Here is a 19,527-nt window from a genome sequence, read left to right as displayed (position 1 = left end):
AGACACAAGAGACTACTGCCCAGACTTCAGGGATCCCCAGCTAGTCTGAGCACCTTTGTGGTCTCTCCTTTGACGGGCAGTCTCCTGTGGTTGCTAACCAGTTCCCTGTGTTCCCTCAGGACTTAGAAGCCTGCTCCTGACTGGTGCATGGAGTAGCATGGTGGTCTGGCACTTGGGCTTCTCTCAGACAGAGGAGGATTTGAATCCTCCCTCACTCAGAACAATGGCAGGATGTGAGTGCCCTGTGCAGAATGCAGCTGGGACCCAGGCCTCGAGCTTGGCAAGTGAAAGGCTCTTGTGGGACACTCAAGGGCCTGGGACATAGGGTGGGGCCCTGCTCTGACAGACACATGGTGGCTTTGCCTCTGTTATGTGTGGAATGGTAACAATGGGCTGGGAGGGGCTGAGGGTAGTCTCTCGGATTGGAACCACAGTCTCAGGAACACAGATACCCACTTGGCTGGAAGTCTTGACCATGGACCGGGACCCCAGTGAGGATGACAGTGAGTAGAGCCTGGGATAGAGCGGGCCACCTCTGCATCTATGTCGCCTGACTTCCATGAGCATCTCTGTCCTGATTAGCTCTTCCTTCCTTTTTCCTTTGATGGGAATAGACAGCTGGTGACAGCCAACAGCCTCTCTATTATGTGGTCTGGGGCAAAGGGAAGGCAATGCCACAGCTACCTCAAGGAGTCCCCTATCCCCTTATCCAGCCAAATAGAAGCCTGAACCTCAGGATTCTTCTCTCTCATTCTTAGATGCAGCTAATGCATAGCATTGCTGCCAAAATTCCACACACACAGCCTTGTTTATCACAGTCCTGGTGACCCCAGTCTGTCACTAGCAGGACAGAGATACAATGGGAGCAAAGGGCTGCTTAAAACCTAAGAAAGGAAACAGGTTTCAGAGGAAATGGACTATGCTTACATAAAGGAAAGTTTTCTTTCTGAGTTGGAATGGGCAATGTGGTGGTGGTCGGGGCAGCAGCAGATGGAGAATTGGGGGATATCGTTTTGGTTTAAATTGACTGTGGGGTCTTGGGCCAAGACACTTAATGTCTCTGAACCTCATTTTTTCCATGTGTAAAAGGAAGTTGGGTCAGGAGGTCTGAATGTGAGGACCACTAGGGTATGGGTACAGTGTCATTGAATTGCTTTCTAGGTATGCAATGAGGGTGTTGTCATTCTTATGGGAACACTATAGGGGTCTGTGGACCAAGCACATCTTCATGGGACTGAAAGTCTTCGCATACCCAGTGCCATCTTTTCCCCTTCAGCTGTGGCTCCTTAGCAGACTTTGAATTTACAGATGCTGCTCCCCTTCCCACTGGCTAGGCTAGCAAGTCAGATCTGGATTCAAATCTAAGCTCTGCCTCCGGATTTCTGAGTAACTCTGTTCAGCTCACTCAGACTCTCTGGACTTCATTTTCCAAGGCTATATGGGCTGAAACAGAGAACTGAGGGGCCCAGAGGCAGGGCTGTGATGGGAGAGCTGAAGGTAGAGAGGTCTGAATATCTCTTTATATGCTTAAGTGAAGTTCTAGCCATACACACTCATGCACTTGGGGGTGCTTTGCATACCTAACACTCACATGTGCCTACTGGATGCCTGCTCTTTCTCCCAGTATTCTAGAGAAGAACTCATGAATTGAAAGGGATAAGATGTGGAATGTGATTCAATGGGCAGATGTGCATTGAGATGCTGATGTTCTGGAGAGGACCACACTGGGATCCTGTTAAGACAGAGAAGGTTCTGAGCCAGAGAGAATGGCATTGGGAAAGATAAAGATGAGAAGGCTTCTCTGTTAACTGTTCTCCTCCACAAGAACAATTCTTTTCATGCAAAAGAAAATTAGTTTGTGGTTGGCAAGCAAAGACCCCGCCTCTCCATCTGTCTTTGCAAGGCAAATCTCAGCAGCAGATTGTTTGGGGACTTGGAGACAGGTGTAGAGGCCCTGGGGACATGGAGGCAGGCTTGAGCTATGAGCACTTCTTTCTGCTATGCCTGTGTGGGCTGGTAGCCTCAGGTTGAATCTCTGGGCCTCATTTTGCTGTTGTATGAATGGGGGAATGCAGCAGTCATATAGAATGGGGAGGCCACTCCTGTGGGAGTTTAGATAGCACCGTGTGTGACAGGGTGAGGCACTCAGCCATACAGCTGCCCCCAAACTCACCCCAACGTCGGGTACAATGTGGCACAATGCAGGTGACCTCCATGGTCCTGTTGTGCTCCTGTGACACAGGAAATGTGCCCTTCTGGGGAATCAGCCTGGAGTCCTTTCTTGTTTGGGTGGAATGGTGACATAAATTTAGCACTGAGGTACTGGGATGGCCTCAGAGGTCAGGGTGGCTCCAGGGTGATGTATGGGGCTCTAGTCACCCACCCTCCATTCTTCCCATCATCCTGTCCCTTTTATTTGGTCTCTAGGAGGCCACTGTAGCCACATGGCCTTTCTCTGTCTTCCCTCCAAGAGATGGAGTTTGGTGCCCTAGCTGACCCAAGGCTGCCTGACAGCCAGGGCAGTCTGGGAGACAGAAGTGGCCTTTCTTTCTACACTTGACATTTTCATTGTTCTTTTCTAGTTTAAAGGAACACACATCAAGTTCAGCACAGGGCCAGTGGTTTTTTATATGCCATGCTCAGGGCTGGAGGCCAGCACACACAGCCCCATTATATGGGCACCAATATGACTTGCTTTATTTTGATGGGACGGGGAATAAGTTACACAGATCTGTGTGACATCTGAGAGGGCATGGCATGGTGGAGAGCCCAGACCCATAGCTACGCACATGACCTTGAGCCCTCTGACTCTGGGACTTATATCTACTCAACCCTGACTTTGATCTTTACTGAGCTCTTGGGAACTACAGTGGATAGACACATATGGACCCTGGCTCAGAAAGACCCCCATTCCAGCCTCCACCTTCCTGACATCCCAGTCCTTCCTTGCAGTAAACATTTTCAAACACTGGCATGCAAGGGTTCAAGGCAAGTGGCAAGCTTAGGAGCCAACCTTGATCCCCACCTCATTCCCTACAAAGCACTAGAGTGGGACAGAGTCACACTTTTTCAGCAGGGTGTGGCTGCTTTCATGCCAGCAGTGACATCCAGTAAGTGAGCCTGAGGTTGTTAAACCTACTGAGCCCAAATACCTCTCCCCTACCTCTTTACAGAAGACAGTGGCTGACCCTGGTAGCTAAGCGTTTTAAATCAGCAAACTCATTCAAAGCAAAACCATTTGAAGACCTCGGGACCCTGTCACTGTGTATCACAGCCACCCTTCTTCCCACTAAGAAGGACGCCCCCTCTAGCTACAAACCTACTCCTGTATTTTTTTTACCTTTGAAAAAAGCCTTAGAGGTACAGGTAGCTTGTCTCACTGCTAGAGAAGGGCATTCCTAACTTGGAGGGTGGCAGGGAAGGAGTGTCAGTCTTCATGACATTCCCTTCCTCTCTGCACTGTCCCTAGCCACACACTGCAACCTTCAGCAACCCTCAGCCCGGCCTTCCATGCCCGCCTGGCTGCTCTTCTGGAGAGCAAGCCCTGCTTAGCATTCTGCTCACCACTCCTCATACTAACCTAGAAGGAATGGCCACAGAATTTAATTTTGGTGGAAGTAAAAATCTAGAGGGTTCTCTGACGTTTATCCTACAGTGGGGGTCAGACTTATGTGTCTGCTGGGGAAGCTCTCTATCACCAAGCCACACCCTCAGCCCAATCTAGGGTTTGGAAGAGGTGCCTTCCCCAAAGACCAAGGTGTTTTGTGTGTGCCCACCCTCATTTTTTTTAGCTTTCCCTGAAGTCACTGTCGATTCTGTCCCATCTCCTTGGCTGCTGCAAAGTTTGACATGACTCTCTTCGTGTCTTCATGACAGGTATGGCTGACCTCAGTTTTGAGGCTGAGAGTCCCGTGATGCCCCCTGAGGAGCTCCTGGAGGGACTGCCCAGCTGTGACTGGCTTCTTCAAGGGCGTGGTGAGTCAGAGTAGTCATAGTTCCTACAGCTCTTTCCAGGGGCTCTTGCTGGTTGGGGGGTGAGATAGTTCCCCTTTCTCCTGGGGTCTTGAGAAGTGGGAGGTGGGATTTGGTAGAGAGTGGGCAGTGTTCTGTGGCCCTGAACATTCTGCTACCCAAATGATGCTGGCCTTAAAATTCCTATTCTATTGGCTGAAGCTGCATTCCATATATCATTTCTATGTGATTTTGGACTTTGGAAATATAGGGTCTGGTGAATCTTAGCAAGGCAAGTCCTCTGCCACTGAGCTATAATCCCAGCCCTCTTTACTTTTCTGCTTTTCTTCTCTCCTCATTGTCCTCCTCCTCCCTTTCTCTCTTTATACCACAGGCTGGCCTTGAACCTGCACCAGGCCAGCCTTTCTTTCACTGCACCAACACCTGTTCTTCTGAGCCGGGATGATGTCTTCCTTCCCTCTCTTCTAGGAAGGCAGGTCTTCTTTCCATCCTTGGAGGTCCCGGGAAGGTCCCCGGAACCTGCATCTTGGTCCTCAGTCCTGGAGCACAGGTGAGGCTCAATGCATTTCTACATGCCCCTGTTGCCCCATGGGAAGTCTCTTTGGGAGTGCTCAGCTCTGACCTTGCCTCAGCCATTGAAAAACCCTCTGGGGATACCCTCTTCATCCCTGACCCACTGAACCAGATCTCCCTAGGGATGTGGCCTGGGAATCTTCAGGGTGTCATGCTCTGAAGTGGTGGAAACCACAGACCACATCAGAGCTTTGCAAACTCTGGCCTCTGGGCCAAACCCAGCCCCCAGGCTGTATCTGTAAGTCCTGTGATACTGGAATCTGGCAACAATCATTTATGTGCATATTGTCCATGGCAGCCTTTGCCTGACGGCAGAGCTCAGTGCACACGTTTGTTTGGCTCATGCTGCTCAAACATTGACTCTGGTTCTCTGTTGCTGAAGTTCTCCTTTCCCCCAAATGTCTGTCAGGGGGCCCATGTATATCTTCTTTGTTTTGAGAAGTCTTGCCACAGAGCTCTGGGTTCCAGCCAATTCTATGCAGAAGGGATGTGGTGAGGCCCCTTCCCAAATGCTCCTTGTGGCTGAGCATGTGGCCTGCTTAGAGGAGTCTCCTGAGCTCAGAAGCATGGAGCCAAGTGACCACAGAAACTGTCAGCCCTAACTCATCTGTGACCACAGAAACCATCAGCCCTAACTCATCATCTTTCTCCTCCCTATAAGTTGGTTTTCTCAGGAGATTACTATTATTTTTTAAGTTTACAATTTAGTCTCTTTCCTAAGCCCCATACTTGGGCTAATATGGGTTCCAGGCATTCTAGAATGTCCTACCTACCCTAGGCATCCTGTCACTTGGGCCCCTTGGCTAGATGTCCCCCCCACACTGACACCTCAGCACAGTCAGGCCTTGGATCCTTTCTTCTTTGGGCCTCAGTGTTCCCCTACACACTAAGGGAGTGGTTGTGGTGAGCCCACAGGCCCCTCCCAGACCTCTGCTCCTTTGCCCTCTTGCCAGCAGAGTCCCTGTGGTGACCGAGGAGGTGGCCCGGGAGGCCCTGCTCAGCTTCGTGAACTCCCAGTGCTGTTACAGCAGTTCAGCTGCTGGCAACCTCATCATCCAGGAGCTGAGACAACAAACCCTCTGCAGGGTAGGGACACTGGGTTGTGGGGACATTGGTCCTGGAGGTGCATGCAACCAGTCTCCCACAGCTTCCCTATTCAAATAATCAGAACATAAGACTCTCATCATGATTGACAACCTCCCCTCCTTGCACTAGGCATTGTGAAAAGCAGATTGAGACCATGTCATACTCCCCCACCCCACAACTGTCCATCACAATGCGGTGTTGTCCACAGTGTCTGGAGCCAGTACTGGGGATCAGGAGAGGTGGAGATACTTGACCAATTGGTTAGATGTGGTAGATCTAGGGTTCAAAGTTAGGATTTTTTGACCCGAAGCTTGGGCCTCCTTACACCCTTTCATGAGTCACAGAATGAGGAAGGACCCTCTGTTCCCCTGACCCTGCCTAGCTTCTGTGTCTCCCAAGCCATGCCTGTGCCATAGAACTGGGGAGCTCTCACCTCTGACACTCAGACCATAGAAGGTGCTTCAGTCTCCTGCACCGACAGGGCCCTGGGAGAGAATCTCAGGCCACACTTGCTGGTGTCAAACTTTTCCTCCAACGAGACACAACCAAGTGGAAGTCAGGCCATGAGGGTTGATAGGTACTGGGTGTAGAGGAAAAAGAGGCTGGCTTGCAGCTGTGTGACCTAGGCAAAACAGCTGGCCTCCTTAAGCCTCCATTTTCTCCCACTTAAGAGACGAAGAGACAGAGTGAGGGAATAGTTTAGTCAGAAAATGCTTGTTATACATGCATGATGCCAAGTTCAGTCCCCAGAACCCACATTAAAAAGCTGGATATGTGTTTAGAGCTGAATAGAATTCATCTCTCTTTCTCATATATATACATATATACAATTTGGCATAATAAATGTATATATACCCCCCCCCCCAAAAAAAAAAGCTGATATGGTTGTGTATGCCTGTAACTCCAGCACTGGGGAGGCAGAGACAGGAGGATCCTTGGGGCTCAGTGGATGGTCAGCCCAGGTTAGCCAGTTCCAGGCCAGAGAGAGACCCTGCATTACAAAAAGAAGGTAGACAGCACCCGAGGGGCTATATCTAAGGTTGTATTCTGATCTCCACATGCATGCATGCAAATGTACTCATGACCTCCACTTCGTGCGTGTGCATGCACATGTGCGCGTGCACACACACACACACACACACACACACACACACACAGAGAGAGAGAGAGAGAGAGAGAGAGAGAGACAGAGACAGAGACAGAGACAGAGACAGAGACAGAGAGAGACAGACAGAGACAGAGACAGAGAGCGCGAGCCAGGTCCCTTCTCACTCACCTTAGGTTTGTGCATAAGGATTAAGGAAGACTTTGTCATGAGTCAGGGGGAGCTTAGAGCAGGAACCTGGGGCCTCCATGCACCATGGGCTAGCATCTATAGGATGTTTCCTGTAGATGATTCCCCTGTGGAACTTCATGGGATTGTACTGGGTGGGGTCCTGGCTGGGGTCACACTTTTGTTCGCAGCCGCCTGTGCTGGTGGAAGCTTCATCCTTTTGCAACATAGTACTGTTACCACGAAGGACACTGTTTGTGACACACTCGTGTTCTCTTCTGTAGTACCGGCTAGAGACCTTCAGTGAATCCAGAGTCAGCGAGTGGACATTTCAGCCAGTCACCAGTGAGTGAACTGTCTGGAGTCAGTTTGCTTGGAAGGGACCAGGCTGGGGCTGGGGAACCATATCAGGACCTAGCTCAGTCACTAATGCTGAATCTGATGTTTGTCTTTGTGGGGTCTCAGTTTCCCCACTTACTATAAAATGGTGGGACGGCTTTCATCTCAGAGACTCCCCAGTGCTGACTGTGGGAGGTGGTCCTCTCTGGGAAGTAGTGTGCAAGAGGCTGGGGCAGCCTAGCAATTGACTTTGACTGCAAAGACAGCATTGTGCTTGGACATCCACCAAATACCCCTAAACTTCTAGATGATCAGATTCCCCACCTACTGTGCCACTCTACCTCTGCCATGCTCTAGAGGCTTTTTTTCCTTTCCTGGGAAGACTTTTCTCTGCTGTCCATCTCTAGTCCATTCTTCAAGACCCAGCCTGTGTCACCTTCTCTATGAAGCCTTCCAGGATTTCTTTTCCTCTTCTTTCCCAAGCAGCATGTACAAGCCTTTTGAGTTTTCCAGGCACTTTATGCATACTTTCAGTGTGAGAACATGCTGTCTGGAAGATAAGGATGAAACCAGGGTAGTGTGTATGGTGGTGACGGTTCCTGATCATTGATTCTTCAGAGTGTGCCCATCGTGTGCTGGACATTTTATATACATTCTTCAATTTAATTGTCACTTCAATCCTACATGCTAGGTGACCATTATTTATCCCCATGCTACAGATGAGATGATTAAATTCCAGAGAGGTTAAACTACTTTCCTAGAGTCACACAGCTGGGAAGTAGAAGAGCCAGGATTCAAACCCAGGTCCAAAGTGCTTAACCTTGGAGGCCAGGGAGGCCCTGTACACACTCTTCTGCAGCCCTAGCTCATGATGTGCACCAAGGAGGGTGTCATGCTGTTTGGTGCATACACAAAGTTTATCCCTGATGCCCTTTACTGTCCTCACGATGACCTCTTCTGTGTCAGACCACTCAGTGGATGGACCCCAGAGAGGGGCCTCTCCCAGGCTTTGGGATATGAAGGTCCAAGTGCCTCCAATGTTTCAGGAAGACACCAGGAAGTTCCAAGTGCCTCACTCCTCTCTGGTCAAGGTAACAGCTGATTGGATCATCTGTATTGCTCTCTAAGTCGGTTTCTCCCTATTCTCCATGCTTCCTCAGACTTTCTCCCAAGCACAGCCTGGTAGGTCATGTTTGCGGTAAAAATAAAACCCAACTTCAGAATAGCATGCATCTTAGGGAAGCAGCATTCACACAGCAAGAGGACCATGACCAGCTGGAAATATCAAGGGACAGCATTCCTAGGGCAGCCGTGTACACACATGCTTCCTTGCTTGGTTTTCGCTTGAGAGTAAGATAAGTGGAGGACTCAACGAAATTGATGTGAGCTAAAATCTGAAACACAGTGGGCAAATTGCTTGCTGAGCAAGCACATGGCCCGAGTTTTTAATCCCTAGTACATATATAAACAGCTGGGTGTGGGGGCTCGCACCTGTAACCCCATCATTGGAGAGGCAGAGACAGGAAGACCTCTGGGGCTCACTGGCTGTCCAGCCTAACCAGATTGGTGAGCTGCAGGTTCAGAGAGAGATCTTGTCTCAAAAAGTAAGCGGGGGTGGAGTGGGTGGTGGTGGTGGTGGTGGTGGGTGGGGTGGGGTGGAGGAGGGGGAGGGGATTGACAGAAGAAGACACTTAACAATGATCTCTGGTCTCCATGTGAGCCGTGCCAACACAAGCATACAAATCCCACACCCACACACTCCATGGAGCTTTTCCTTGGATGCCAATAGGGGAATAGGTTTGATGTCTATCTGTTGTATAGAAATCTGTCTTAGCAGGAAGTGTGGGAGACCTGGTAGCTGATTGACACCCTCACTCTGTTCTTACTGACAGTTGTCTGTTTTCTCATTATCACTTGATTTAAGGATGTAATTAGACCCCGTGGGTCCTTATAGTTACCGCTTGTGGAGGAGCTGAAGAGGTCAGGAACGCATTTCACTCTTTTTTGGACGATGCAAGAACGATTTTCGTTCAATGACAAGAGTCTAGCAGTTAGCTTCTTGCCTTTCACAAAAACGATGTCCGTTTCATTCAAGGCCCATGCAAATGAGCTGCTGATGCAACCTCTATCAGCCTTTGTAGTGTAGTTTAGTCCCACAGGAAGCTAGAGTGTGAGCTAGCTGAGGGCTCACAGAAACCCCATCTTAGCGTGTGGGAAAGCCTGGGCTGGGCTTTGGGGACGTTCTAGTATGAGGCCTTGGGTTGGCACTCAGGCCCCTTTGTCTCTCCAGCTACTTGGAAGGGCCTTTCCCCTTACATTTCCCCATGATATTCTAGGATTGGGAGAATGAAGCCTTCTGGGATTTCTTCTCTGCCACTCTCCCAAGCGGAATGCATGAGCCTTTTGGGTTTTCAGCACCCCCCCCCCCCAATGCATCCTTTCAGTGTGAGAGCATGCTGTCTGGACCTGCTTAGGGACTTCCATCCAAGGAGAACTCTTCCCTTTCAGGAATGTCACAAATGTCACGGGCGTGGCCGCTACAAGTGCAGCGGCTGCCATGGAGCCGGCATGGTGAGTCATGGGTGGGCCATATGAGTCAGTGATCCTGTGTGAGTGTTGGGGTGGGCATAGGGATGGTAGGGTAGGTTAGGGCCTAGCAGCTCCCTGCACCCACAGTGTCATCTCTGGTAGGTCATCACCCTTTCCAAGTCTCCCGTTTCCCATCTGTGGCTGGGACAGTCAGCATGGATGCCTCCAGTGACCCTCATGCTTTGATGGTTCAGTTTAGGCATTTCTCACCTTCCTCCTCACAGGCACTGAGGATCTGCATGGGTCTGGACCCTGTAAAAGAATGGGTCCTAGGGACCATGCTAAAATGCCTTCCCAAGAAAAGATGAAAACAACATCTGTCCCTTTTCCTAAGGTCCCAACCACAGACCCAGGCACAATTCTGCCAAAGTTCATTCTAGAGAACCAATAAATACATTGGGTAACTTATAGGTAACCCCCAGGGGTGTGAACGCTCCTCCCTCAGCATTCTGGACCTGAAATGTATTACTCAATAGGGAGAAGGCTTCATGTCTGCATAGATGGAGTCCCCCTTCCCTACTCTTCCCAGACCTATATACTCTAGCGCCTCCCTAAGGCAGAGTTGCATATAACAGGTGATGGAGAGTGACTGGACACGGAGGTGAGAGTTTTGTGACCCTCCCCACCTATCCACAAGGGGGTGCAAACTGTCAACAATCCCAGTTTGGATGATCTTTTGCAAGAGGGTACAGCTGAATGACCCAAGATGATGGGTGGATGCTTGACTGTGAGGCCAGTCACACTAAGACATCCTGGGTTTACAAAGGACAGGAACTGTTGGCTCTGGAGACAAGATGTTCAAGCCAAGGCTCCCAATTTGAGTCTGCTCATCAGACACACATCGATCACTTACTGTCCCACCATGTCCCAGTGTGCCTCGCCCTCTATCCTGGGGCCTGCTGGGTACTCACCTCTCACCTGCTCACTGTGGGTCTCAGTGGGCTGAACCTGGTACCTGGCTTTTCTCTCCTTTCCATGTCTCCTGCTGCTTGCTTCCTGTGGCGTTGTCTGCAGCACCCCCTGCATCCCCACCCCCATGATCTTTTTGTTTTCTCCTCCCTGCTCTCTGTGCTTGCTTTGAATGTCAGGAGTCTACCCCTGGGTACTTTCCTAAAGAGCACCTGCCCTCACTGTGGTCTTCAGCCACTGTGCTCCTGGCTCTTTCCAGACACTTGGTTGGAGGCAGGTTTTGGGGCTTTGGGGTGGGGACAAATCAGAGAGGAGAAACAGGGATCTATGGACATGATCCTGTTCCTGGCAGGGTGCAAAGCCACTAATCCGCAAGCCACAAAGCCACAAGCCACAAACCCAGGGGAGGAAGAGACCTGGGTCAGGGTCACGCAGCTGGGTGGGAAGCTGGTCTCTGGGTGGGTGGCCTGGGCCCTGCTTCTGGGAGGGAGATGCTGAGTCTGGGCATGTCCACAGGTGAGGTGTTCATCCTGCAGTGGTACCAAGCGAAAGGCCAGGCAGCCCCGGAGATGCCACATGTGTTCTGGCTCTGGTAGGCGCAGGTAGGAGTGGGTTTGCAGTGGGTGGGGAAAGGCTCTCTAGTCTTCAGTTTCTTTCTGGTCACTGTGCAGCCGAAAAGGGCATGGGCCCCCATCTTTCTCTCATTGCTGTGCTGTCAGAGTCTGTGCATGTCGGATGCTCTTGTACTTTGTCTGAGGGTGTGCTTGTCTCAAGGCCCAGCGTGTTAGGACATCATCTAAAGTATGTGGGGCAGGTGTGAGGAGATGGGGCGTGGAGAAGAGCTCCAAGGAAAACCAGCTGGAAGGGCAATTTTAAACTCCGAGCACAGCCTCCTTTATACCCCAGAGCAGGGCCTGGTTGGAGGAGCTGCTTAGCATGTTGCTCGACTGACTAAAGAACCCAGAACATTCCATTTCTGCTCTTGGGGCTTTGCATACAGTAGGTGGTGGTGGCATCTTGTGAATTATGTCTTCTCACTATTTGTAAATCTTTAAAGGGAAACAAAACTACAAGAAGTGAGAATGGTCAAAATTAGATTGGTTAATGGTCAAGCTTCACTGGCCAAGATTAACCATACCTTCTTCCATGACTAGTGAAGAATGGTTTTTTTTTGTTTGTTTTTTGTTTTTTTGTTTTTGTTTTTGTTTTGGTTAGAACATTATTTTATTTTATTTTTCAAGTAAAATGACCCAATTCAAATTGGCTGTGGCAAAAAAAAAAGTATAGGCCCAACAACTGTATGGCATCAGGTCTAGCTGGATCCAGGTGTTTAAATAGTGTCACCAAGCTGGAGTGGTGAGGGGACCAGGTTAAGCAGCCTGGTGGGGAGGGACACTCTTCTGAAGAATTCTAAGAGCATCCTGACGTGGTTTGCATGGGTCCATGTTTGTGTTGGCTTAGTGTTGCCAGAGAGATGGAATGAGGTAACCAGCCAGGCTGAGATCGCAAGCTGTCCACAGAGGGTGGGATCAAAAAGCGAAAGAACCAAGTGGGCTGGGCATGGGAAGGGTAGGTTCCTAAGAGGACACTAGGGTCCAGCTGTCAGAGGAGGGAGGGTGACGGTGGGCAGGTACATGCCACCCTAGTCAGGGAGTCATCTACTGAAGAGGGTTAATTAGGGCAGGGGCCTCTGAGAGCCACAGTAATATTGAGCCTTGTTCACTGTGGCCACAGGTGCAGTACCTGCTCTGGGCGGGGGAACAAGACATGTGCCACCTGTAAGGGGGAACGGAAGCTGGAGCACTTCGTCCAGCTGGTGATCATGTGGTAAGTGACACCCAGGGGCCAGGTCTGGAGGAGGTGGGGGGTGTTGCTGGTACAGAGAATCTCTCCATCATAGGGGCTCCCACCTGGTCCAGGGGGAGCAGCTGTGGGGGTAGAGGATGCAGACTGGCTTTGGCTCTGAGTTTATTTTTATTCTCATTTTTCAAGTTAATTTTTTCAAAGCTTTGTGTGAGTGTGAGCATGCCCAAATGTGGAAGTGCATGTGTACACGCGCAGGCACGTGAGTGTTGTGGCCGTCGTGTAGCGGTCAGAGGACAACTTGCAGGAGTTGGTTCTCTTTTGCACCATCTAGGGTCTAGATATTGAGCTCTGTTTGTCAGGCTTGGCAGCAAGTGCCTTCACCCACTGAGCCATCGTGCTTGCTTTAGCTTTGAGTTAACATCCGTCATTGTCACCTGCTAGGGCAGCAGGCCCAGGGCCCCTGAACACTGATGACTGGGATACAACTGTGTATCTGTGCCTCTAGGTCATCCATGGATGTGTTCCTATCACAAAGCCTTTGTCCTGTCCCTGGCCAAGATAAATGCTAGGCAAGCCACGGTACACGGGGACTAGCTCCTCCCAGGCCAGGGCACTGAGCTTAGAGAGGCTGCGAACTCACTCCAGCCCCAGTCCCCAACCCCATGCAGCGCAGGTGTAATGATTGTGATGATCAATGATTTGAAGCTGGTGCTCCGCTTTTCCTCCCCCACCTCCTCCCAGGAAGAACAGCCTATTTGAGTTTGTGTCCCCACACCACCTCCACTGCCCTGGGGAGCTGCTCGCCAAAGCCAGAGGGGAAAACCTCTTCAGGGATGAGAATGCCATGGTAAGGAGGGAGCCTTCACACACAGGTGGCAAGGAAGTGGGCATCCTGAAGACTAGCTGGAGCATCCGACCCTCTCTGGGGGTTAGGGTAGATGGGTATGGTGGGAACAGGGCTGCCCAGCCAGAGATGAGGCCCTGGGTGACTCTGAGTGTCAGGGCCATGAGGTCATCAGCCCCCTGCCCGGGTGGATAGCCTGCCCGGGTGGATCGGATGCTGAGTGGAGGTGGGAAAGATCATTGAGCTGCCAGTGCTATGAGCTAAAGGAGGAACCGTAAGGGAGGCAGGGCTTGTCTCCACATGGAGAAGATTTCATACGGCAGCCTGAGAATGGGGATATCTCAGGGACTGAGTCAATGCTGTCATGTATGGGCTGTATGAAGCTGCCAGCCTGCTGCTTGAGACTCTATACCATTTGTTTTGTTCCCTCTGGGCACATAGCGAGCAGTTTTGATGTCGGTGCGATACACGACCCACTTGCTGTAGTTCTGGCTTTATCTCAGCACTCAGCATGATGCTCAGCACACAGTAGGACCACAGAAAGGGAAACATAAGGTGCAGGTGGGAACGTAGGCTCTCTGCACCCTTCCCTTTTGTCCTGGACTCCCTGAGCCAATAAAGTGGTGAATGATGTCTAAAGAGTTTCTCTCAGCTTGCTGCGTGGCCTCAAGGAGTCTTCTCCATCACTCTCTGGGTCTCCTCATCGCTCTAGTGGAGTCAGCCCTGGCATCTTCCATAACTCTCTGTGGGGGTGCTCTGGGAGAGAAAGTGAGGTACTCTGTTTGTCTCTCCAGGTGTACCCCATTGTGGACTTCCCACTGCGGGATATCTCTCTGGCCTCCCAGCGGGGCATTGAGGAACACAATACCGTTCTGGCTTCCCGTGCCCGCATCCTTCAGCAGGTGAGGCAGGGGAGGCTGAGGATGAGGGCTTGGCTTGGGAATGCTTCCCTGCCCACTCAACGGAGAGAAATGAGGCTTTGCCTTGAAGAGTGAGGGTGCAGGGGATCGAGGGCCTGGGAAATGCACAGTTCCGGAAGCTTCAGGGTTGAGGCAGTGTGGCTGGAGTTGAGGACCAGCATATGAGGCTTAAGGAGCATGAGGGACCATCGGTCACTGGGAGAGAGGACTGGGGATTTATTTACAAGAAATGAGTCCTATGTGATTTTGATTCTAACTCCCTCATATTCAGAGAGCAGGAAGGAAATCCAGTCAGCACCCTGGCCTTAGGCCGGTGCGCTGCTGCATTTGGAGTGTTCCTCTGGTGGCCACGAGGTGGCAGTGGTGTCTGCCACGAGAATCACCATCCCTGCAGCATGGAGTAGAGTTCTTGGGGTCTGGAGAGATTGCTCAGTGAGTAAAGTGCTTGCTTGTTGTGCAAGAATGAGGACTCGAATTCAGATCCCAAGTACTCGAATTCAGATCCCAAGTACCCACATAAAAGCCTTGCTGTAGTGGCGCTAGCCCTGGGGGTCCAGGCAGCTCTTTGGAGCTTGCTGCCCAGCTCGCTGCCCAGTGAGAGCTTGTGTCTCAAAGAAAAAGAGAAAAGAAAAAAAAAAAGAGAGCAACAGAAAAAGATTCCCAGTATCGACCTCAGGGAACACCCTGTGCTTGAGGTTAGTGGTGGGGAACCTGGGCCTTCAGCCAGGGCTTAGATTCTGGGTCTCCCGCATCCATCCACCTGCGGTCCTGGGCAGCTGCTTTGAATATCTTCACGGCTGGTTTCTTCCCTGAGTGCTGCTGCGGGCTAAGGGTTCACAGGTGCTAACCTGTGCCGTAACCTGCTTTCTTTTCTGTCTTTCCCAATGAGTCCCATTCCCTTTTCTCTGCACATCTCTCCTGCTGGATGGAGAGAGAAGGCCAAGTTGCATGCTTTAAAGTGAACCGGGACCCTGGGATCTGGAAGGGGACTTCAGCGAACTTCAGGCTCCTCAAATTCCACTGCCTCCCGGGGCTAGGTGGTCGCCCCGGGGACCCTCTGAAGGCTCACTCTCCACTCAGCTCTGTGTCTGCACACAGCAGGGAGTTCTCAGACTTTCTAGCATCCAGACGTTTTTACTTGGAAGGTTTGGACTAACCCTTCCCCTCCACTGAAACTCAGTGTCTGTGAAGTGGTAAGGTTGGGTCTTATCTCAGGTTGGGCTCTACAAAGGAACCCCCCAAAATGCCTATATGAGTGTCACTTACTGTGAAGGGTTGCTTGAAGGACTGGGGAAGGGTTGAGAGGGAAACCAAGCCAGTTAGTTATATGGCATTCCCAGTCTGATCTCAGAGTGGCTCTGAGCTCCAGTCAGGCTTCAGTGACTGTGGTTGGGGTGAGGAGGAAGTCAAGCTAGGTGACATGTCAACGTCAGTCTGATCCCTGGGTGGCTCTGAGCTTCAGTCATGCCCTAGTAGCCACCTACCTGGAGGTCAGGAGGCTGGGCTGCTGCTGCTTGGCACTCTCTGCCCTGGACATGGACCGTAGGCTCTGTACCCCTCAGAGAACTCTGCAGAGAGTTGGGCTATGGGGGTTGGTGCTCAGACCTGGGGTGGGTGCAGCAGCAGGCTGTCAGGAAATGGGAATGGGTAGGGATAGATCACCCACTGGTCTCCCAGGGAGCTGGCTTTGGCATGGGTGGAGTTTTACAGCTGTTCCCTGAGTAGTTGCTGCAGTGCCTGGATCCTGGCAGCCCACAGTCTGGGCTTGACACCTGTTCCCAATATACCAAAGCAGCGAGAGATGTACTCAACACAGCACACTGAGAAGAGGCGTACCTAAAGGAATCTAGGGACTCCCTCCCTCCCTCCCTCCGTTCCTCCCTCCGGGTCTGCCGTTGGGATTCTGACAGGTTTAGGTCCTGGTCAAGGTGAGTTCTCACACATCATCAACCCATCAGATTCCAGGCTGTCCCCTTTTCTGCAAGGTGCCCAACAGCACCTTGTGTAATATCCCTTCCCTGGGGAAAATTCCAGTTCCTGGGGATCCGTTGTGTCAATAGTCTGATAGGGAGGGACATGAGTGCCTTTCTAGAATATCTCCGCTCCTGCCAGGATGGTTTGGCTTACATGAAGGAGGAGTCCCAAGTGAGACATTTACTCTGGGCTTGGCAGGAGGGCTCAGGAATACTAGGGCTTGAGGGACAATATGACTTGAGCAGCTTGCACACACTGGTCACCGTCTGGGGGATCATTATACTCATAGAGTGTTCAACGTGAGTCCTTTCATAACCTGCGGCCTAAATGACACGTTATGTGAGTGACTAGTGTGGCCTCTAAAGTCTTTCTCTTACCTCACAATCTCACCTCAAGCAACATAATCCATTGTAGAAAATCCTGGAGCTGGAAAGAGCAAGGCAGGGGATGTATGTGCACATTAAAAAAAAAATATTTCTTAAGGGGACAGAATGCTGAGGTCACATTTTCTAATTGGCCTTTGGTCCTGGAGCCAGAGCCAATGATCTACGATGGTGTTTTGTTCTTATTACAGAAGGTGGGGAGTGGAATCTAGTCATGAGGAGGTGGCAGCCACCACAATGTGCACAGTTCTAGAAGCTGCAAGTGGATATCTAGAATTTTCCATTGTAGAATACAGCCAAGAGGCAAACACATAAGCAGACAATCACAAGAGGCCCATCATCTGAAGGGCTGAGGGCTTGGGTGATTTGTGGGCTCAAATGCAGAGCTTCTGAGCTCATAGTGGATGGAGGTGGGGCTGCTGCTGCTGCTTGTAGAAGGGTCTAGAAGTCAGAGTGCTCCTGATCCTCTGCCTAGACCTCTGGGCAGCAGTCTTGGCTCTCACCTTCATGTGCCTGTTAGTCCTTATTTAGGAGGCTTTGGATGGCATTTTTTTTTGGGGGGGGGAGGGCTTCTGCCTTTTGATTCCAAAATGATCATTTGAGTCATAGCTCCTGGCTTATGAATATACATTAGTTTTCCGATTTCATTTGGCATCCCAACTCTGAGACAGTTTTGACCCCATTCTACAGATAAGAAAGTCAAGGTCTAGAAAAATGGAGCTCAATACCACACAGGAGGGCTCACAGAAGTTTCTAATCCTGATCCTGGGCAATGTCCTATGTTCCTAGCTCCTCCTACAGGGCTCAGCTCTGCTCCAGTCTTCCTTGGGAACTCACAGGCAGTTAGGAGAGAAATCTGAACAACCATCTGGTTTCAGCTTCTTCGCCCAGGGCCTCTGAGTGGTCAAGAGCTGCAAGCAAGCTGGGGTATTTCTGATGGGAAGAGCTTGCAGCAAGTGAGGAGGGTTTGGCTCTTAGCCGTCACACCCTTTTCTTGGGATTGGGATCCTATGCCCAAGAGTGCGATGTGGAAGCAGCATGAGCAAAAGGCACAGGGCAGAACTATAGAAACTATAGAAACATCCCAGGGACATGCCACTTCAGCGTCTGGAGGAGTTACAATTGTATACCAGCTAGGGGTTGCCCTTGCCAACAGTCAAATAGTACTAGGAACTAAAGGTGGCAGGGAACCCTGCTCCCATTGCAGGAGCCCCACTTCCTTCTTTAGCAGAGCTGGGGGTTGGGAAAGTTTTGAACTAACTACTCAGAGAAGGGGCTGGAGATGAGGGTCTGAGGCAGACTCTGTGGGAGACAGGGTTCTACTCTCTTTTTGAGGGGAAGTTATTTAGGAAGAGGTGGATGCTGGGAAGAGATCTGAGCTTGACATGGGAACTGCTAAGGAGAGGAACCCAGGCTTGCAGTGTTTGATGTTTGGAACCTGAAGTCTCATGAGCCTCTGTTTTTCCCATCTGCAAAAAAGGAGACCATTTGAGAAAGACTCCCCTGAGGCTGTGCTGACACACAGCTGTGGTGGTGGCTGAGGGACTTCTGAGCAGATAAGCCTGATAGAATCCACCAAACGCTGGCATTTCTCTAACATTTTTATCTTAAAACCAAAATCAAAATCAATAAGCCACTCCATACATCTCTATGCTAGTTTGGAAACACAAGTGTTGAAAGCAGCTTTGTTCTCCACCCCTATCCAGTATCTCATGGAGACATTTATGTTTCTGGAAATGTCATGTAGCTTCCTTGAAGTCCCCTGGGGATGCTCATGCCTCATTTCTAATATCAGACAGTGGCTGAAGAGAAATTAGTTTTTCCCAAAAAGACATACTCTAGGATCGCCTGGGAAGAGTCTCTCCCAATGAGGTTCTGTTTAGGTCAGGTTTTCCTGTGGGCATGGCTGTGTGGGATTGTCTTGATTATGTTCATTAAGATGGTAAGACCCATTCACTGTGGGCAGTGCCATTCTGTAGGTTTGAGCTCTGGGTTGTGTGAGTGTAGAGATGGATGAACAGAAGAAGGCATGTGTACATTCCTGTTCTCTCTGCTCTGGACTTTGGATGTGACAAGCTATTTCAAGTTCTTGCGTCAACTCCCCTTAGAGATGGATAGTAACATGGAGTTATGAGCCCAAATAAACCCTTTCTCCCCTGAGTTGCTTTTGGTCTGGCTATTTTTATCACAGTAGCAGAAATGGGACTAGCAGGGGAACATATCAGGAGATGCATCTAGATGTCACATCTGGACATCCTGTGCACCCAGCTCTCCACATTCCCCCACAAGCCATGGGAGCAGATGCTGCTTCATAAACAAATGAGTGTCATGAGTACAACTCTGTGTTTGGCCATTTGTTTCCTCAGCGCCAGACCATCGAGCTGATCCCCATCACCGAAGTTCATTACTGGTACCAAGGCAAGACTTCTGTCTACTACATCTATGGCACTGACCACCAGGTATACGTGGCTGACTACCCTGAGCGCTATTGCTGTGGATGCACCATCCTCTGATAGGCACAGCTATCCCCAGAGTCCACCAGTCATGTTTGACAAGGGGACAGCAGTGCTCTTTGAATTTAGTTATGTTGGTGATGTTGGACAACCCCTTGCAAACTCTGGAAGTCTTTCTGAACAATTGGTCAACCATCTGTCAAGACTCAACTCCTGATGGGGCTCATCTGCTGGGACCCATGTTTAACTTATAAGAATTCTCCTAAGCAAGTTTCTGTAGAATAAGGGAGAGATGTAATATGAATGATGGGAGCGCTGCCTTTCTCCCTCTATCTAATACCCCTGTTGTGTAGGGGATCTCATATTGCTGATCCCTATTTTAGTCTGGATTCTACTATAAGCCTTG

The 19,527-nt window shown here is 50.4% G+C and overlaps 1 protein-coding gene across 2 annotated transcripts; it reads left to right on the top strand.

Moving 5' to 3' along the window:
- The first annotated feature begins 474 nt into the window (after positions 1-474).
- On the top strand, positions 475-19,181 carry Ssuh2 (ssu-2 homolog). 2 transcript variants are annotated; one of them, XM_036180350.1, is made up of 12 exons: positions 475-503; positions 3,877-3,975; positions 4,441-4,522; positions 5,502-5,631; positions 7,189-7,249; positions 8,210-8,334; positions 9,752-9,814; positions 11,258-11,343; positions 12,476-12,568; positions 13,289-13,394; positions 14,186-14,293; positions 19,035-19,181. In XM_036180350.1, the coding sequence occupies exons 1-12, from the start codon at positions 476-478 to the stop codon at positions 19,179-19,181; spliced, it is 1,128 nt and encodes a 375-aa protein (XP_036036243.1). In that variant the 5' UTR covers position 475. The 2 variants fall into 2 exon arrangements, with proteins under 2 accessions (XP_036036243.1, XP_036036242.1); XM_036180349.1 differs by having other exon boundaries at positions 5,499-5,631.
- Positions 19,182-19,527: the final 346 nt, after the last annotated feature.

This window comes from Onychomys torridus, chromosome 3 (genome assembly GCF_903995425.1).
Source record: "Onychomys torridus chromosome 3, mOncTor1.1, whole genome shotgun sequence".
Lineage (NCBI taxonomy): Eukaryota > Metazoa > Chordata > Mammalia > Rodentia > Cricetidae > Onychomys > Onychomys torridus.
The sequence above is the reverse complement of the archived record's forward strand: the minus strand, read 5'-3'. Positions and strand labels throughout refer to the sequence as shown.